Raw genomic sequence first — 2,500 nt, 5'->3', positions numbered from 1 at the left:
GGCGACGGATTTTCACTGCTCTACCGCCATTGTTCGATCGAAATCGAGCTAAATTTGAGGCCCCCACCACTGACCGGCTAAGCGAAAATTTTCAGATATCATTCTTCAGGAGAAAACCCAGCATGGAGCGGAAAAACTACGCAGCAACATGATGCAGCTTGGAAATGTTTGTAGAAATCCTTGGTTAAGATCCGCGGAGCAGGGATAAAATCAGTTCTTGAGGTCGAAATCGAGGCTCTCGCTTCACACCGACGCCATGTTTTTTTCTCGGTCACGCCGCGTCGCTTCATTGCCGAAGCTCTCCGCCGTTGGGCCAAAAAAAGGGGTACACATTTTCTCCAAGGACGATCTTGTAATCGCCTTTCTTCCAATAATCAGCGACAGTAACTTTGTTTCACGATTTGTTTAGCTGTAATAAACCGAAAATCCGCTCGCGGATCGGGGGGTTCACGGTCACCCGAGAGGCTGAGGCCCGCTTACTCACCAGCTTTCATCGTCGAAGGATTCTCAGCCATGGTTTTCACTTTTTTTCGCCAAATGCACCCCGAAACTCAATAATCCTATTTACGGCCGACGGTTGGTAGTTGATTCCGTGCACGGTCAATAGTTTCCACTGTATCGGAGCGCGAATACTTCACTTTTTTGATCAGCACAAATTGCAATCAAACACGAACGTCGGAAAAAGCGATGCGTACGCTAGCGGATTGACGCCTCTTTAGCCCCGGCTTGTCAGGCTTCTTTTCCCTCTCGAGAGCTGCGTCTGTCCGACGTGCTGGCTGGGGTCGCCAGTTTTATGCGTGAACGGGTGCACTTTACGCGAAACAGAGACAGACTGATTCCCGGTGTCGCCAAGAAGCCGCTACTTCTGCGTGTGCCAGAGCGAGCACACTAGATGGTGCGTGTGCACCCGTACCGGGGCTGTCAAAATGCTGTCAAAAGTACCTCGAAATTCAAATGGACGGGTAGTCTGCTCCTGGAATACCGTGGAGGCTTTCTTTCTCGCGTAAAGAAACAATGAGGCACAGAACAATCGTATTAAATCGTGTTTTATGAAGCATCAGCATAAATAAATCATACAATAGGAAAGATTGTGGGTTGTAATAATACATAATCATGTGCAGTATGTATAGGAGCGACAGTATAGTTGTTGTGTAAGTCTTTTGTGACCTTTTCTCTTCGGCAACTTTGCTTCGTTGAAATTGTTCGATAATTTATGTCTAGTGCTATCAGCCTGGATTACCTATAATAAGATGGCTCAAAGCGGATCACAAAAAATAACACGAGAGAGTGAGAGAAACGTGACGAAAGTACAAATTTCGTAGTTTTTCTGCCGTTTTCCTTGCAGTTTAATATTGATTTTTTTTGTTCCTTTTCCTGTTTTCCATTTCCTCAGCTACTAACGTATCCGTCTAGTAGAAGCAATGTTCGAACGTATGTTCCGGTTATTTGAGAGGGGTATAATAGAGCAACAATATATAGTATTCAGAGACAGAGCGTAAAGTAACTGTTGAGAAGGATTCTTGTTTAGTGATTTGTTCTGTTGTTTTACTTGCTGCTGCACTCTGTGGAGCATTGCACCTTTTGCTCGCACTGCTCTGTCGGTTTACCATTGACGATTTGCCTTCACAACGAAAAGAGGCTTCCTATTTCCTGCGGAAGTGACTTGTGACGCTATAACTACTGGTGCAATATATGTCCATTTAACTAACTAAATTAAAATAAACGGCGTACACAAGTAAAACTAAATAACAAGCACCATTCCCTACATCTTACCACATAATATTGCTCATTCATACAAAAACAAATGTGCACATTTGACGGAGTGGACTGTAATGTAAATTATTATCATCCAAAATTGAAAATATTTTCTCCCCGCATAGTAGCTATTCTGCAAACGCATCAATCAGTTGGTGCAAGTAAAAGCATCGTGGTGCAGAAATGAAAAGCATGACATTTTCAAGCGTGCAGATGTGTCGCGTGTCGTTTAAACCAATAAAACCAGAATTCTTGTGCTCTGCTGACAAATCGACGAGCACTTTATCAAACATGTATTGCGGACGTTTATCCGTACCTATACGTACGGTGCAGACCACCCCAGATAATTGACCATGAGATGCAGAAAATCATAATCGCTACGGCAACGACGACGAAGATGTTGGCAACAACCGACCGACCAACGATCAGTGCTCTAAAAAGTTCTAATAACAATACATTCAAAAGGCACTTTTTATAGTTACGAGTACAACTCTTCGTTCCTTCGTTTTCGTTGCGGAATAGTAAATTTAGTTTCTGCTTCTTTTCGGTTTCGTATTCGTTTCTGCCAAGTACATCTGCTCCTTATTGCCATTGCACACGAGCGTTACAGTTGCAGCAAAAATAAACGCAAAGGACACCTTCACAAGTGCGAGTGTCGAAACAAAATTGCCTCATAGGCAACCTACTAATGCATCCGAATTATTATTTCTCGAATTTGATATTTGAAATGTATTTTCTAAATGGT

At 43.1% G+C, this 2,500-nt stretch overlaps 1 protein-coding gene across 2 annotated transcripts in view; it reads right to left on the bottom strand.

The window, feature by feature from the left end:
• The window catches only part of LOC126570196 (uncharacterized), a 6,453-nt gene extending 5,694 nt beyond the window's left edge, over positions 1-759 (bottom strand). The window contains exon 1 of one of the 2 annotated variants that reach the window (XM_050227776.1): positions 485-759. In XM_050227776.1, the coding sequence (XP_050083733.1) occupies positions 485-515 (31 nt within the window). In that variant the 5' untranslated portion in view covers positions 516-759. The remainder of the gene's footprint in view (positions 1-484) is intronic. The other variant, XM_050227777.1, reaches the window with a different exon arrangement.
• Positions 760-2,500: the final 1,741 nt, after the last annotated feature.

The sequence above is a fragment of the Anopheles aquasalis genome, chromosome 2 (genome assembly GCF_943734665.1).
Source record: "Anopheles aquasalis chromosome 2, idAnoAquaMG_Q_19, whole genome shotgun sequence".
Classification (NCBI taxonomy): domain Eukaryota; kingdom Metazoa; phylum Arthropoda; class Insecta; order Diptera; family Culicidae; genus Anopheles; species Anopheles aquasalis.
Note: the sequence above shows the minus strand (reverse complement) of the source record. Positions and strands in the feature narration are given on the sequence as shown.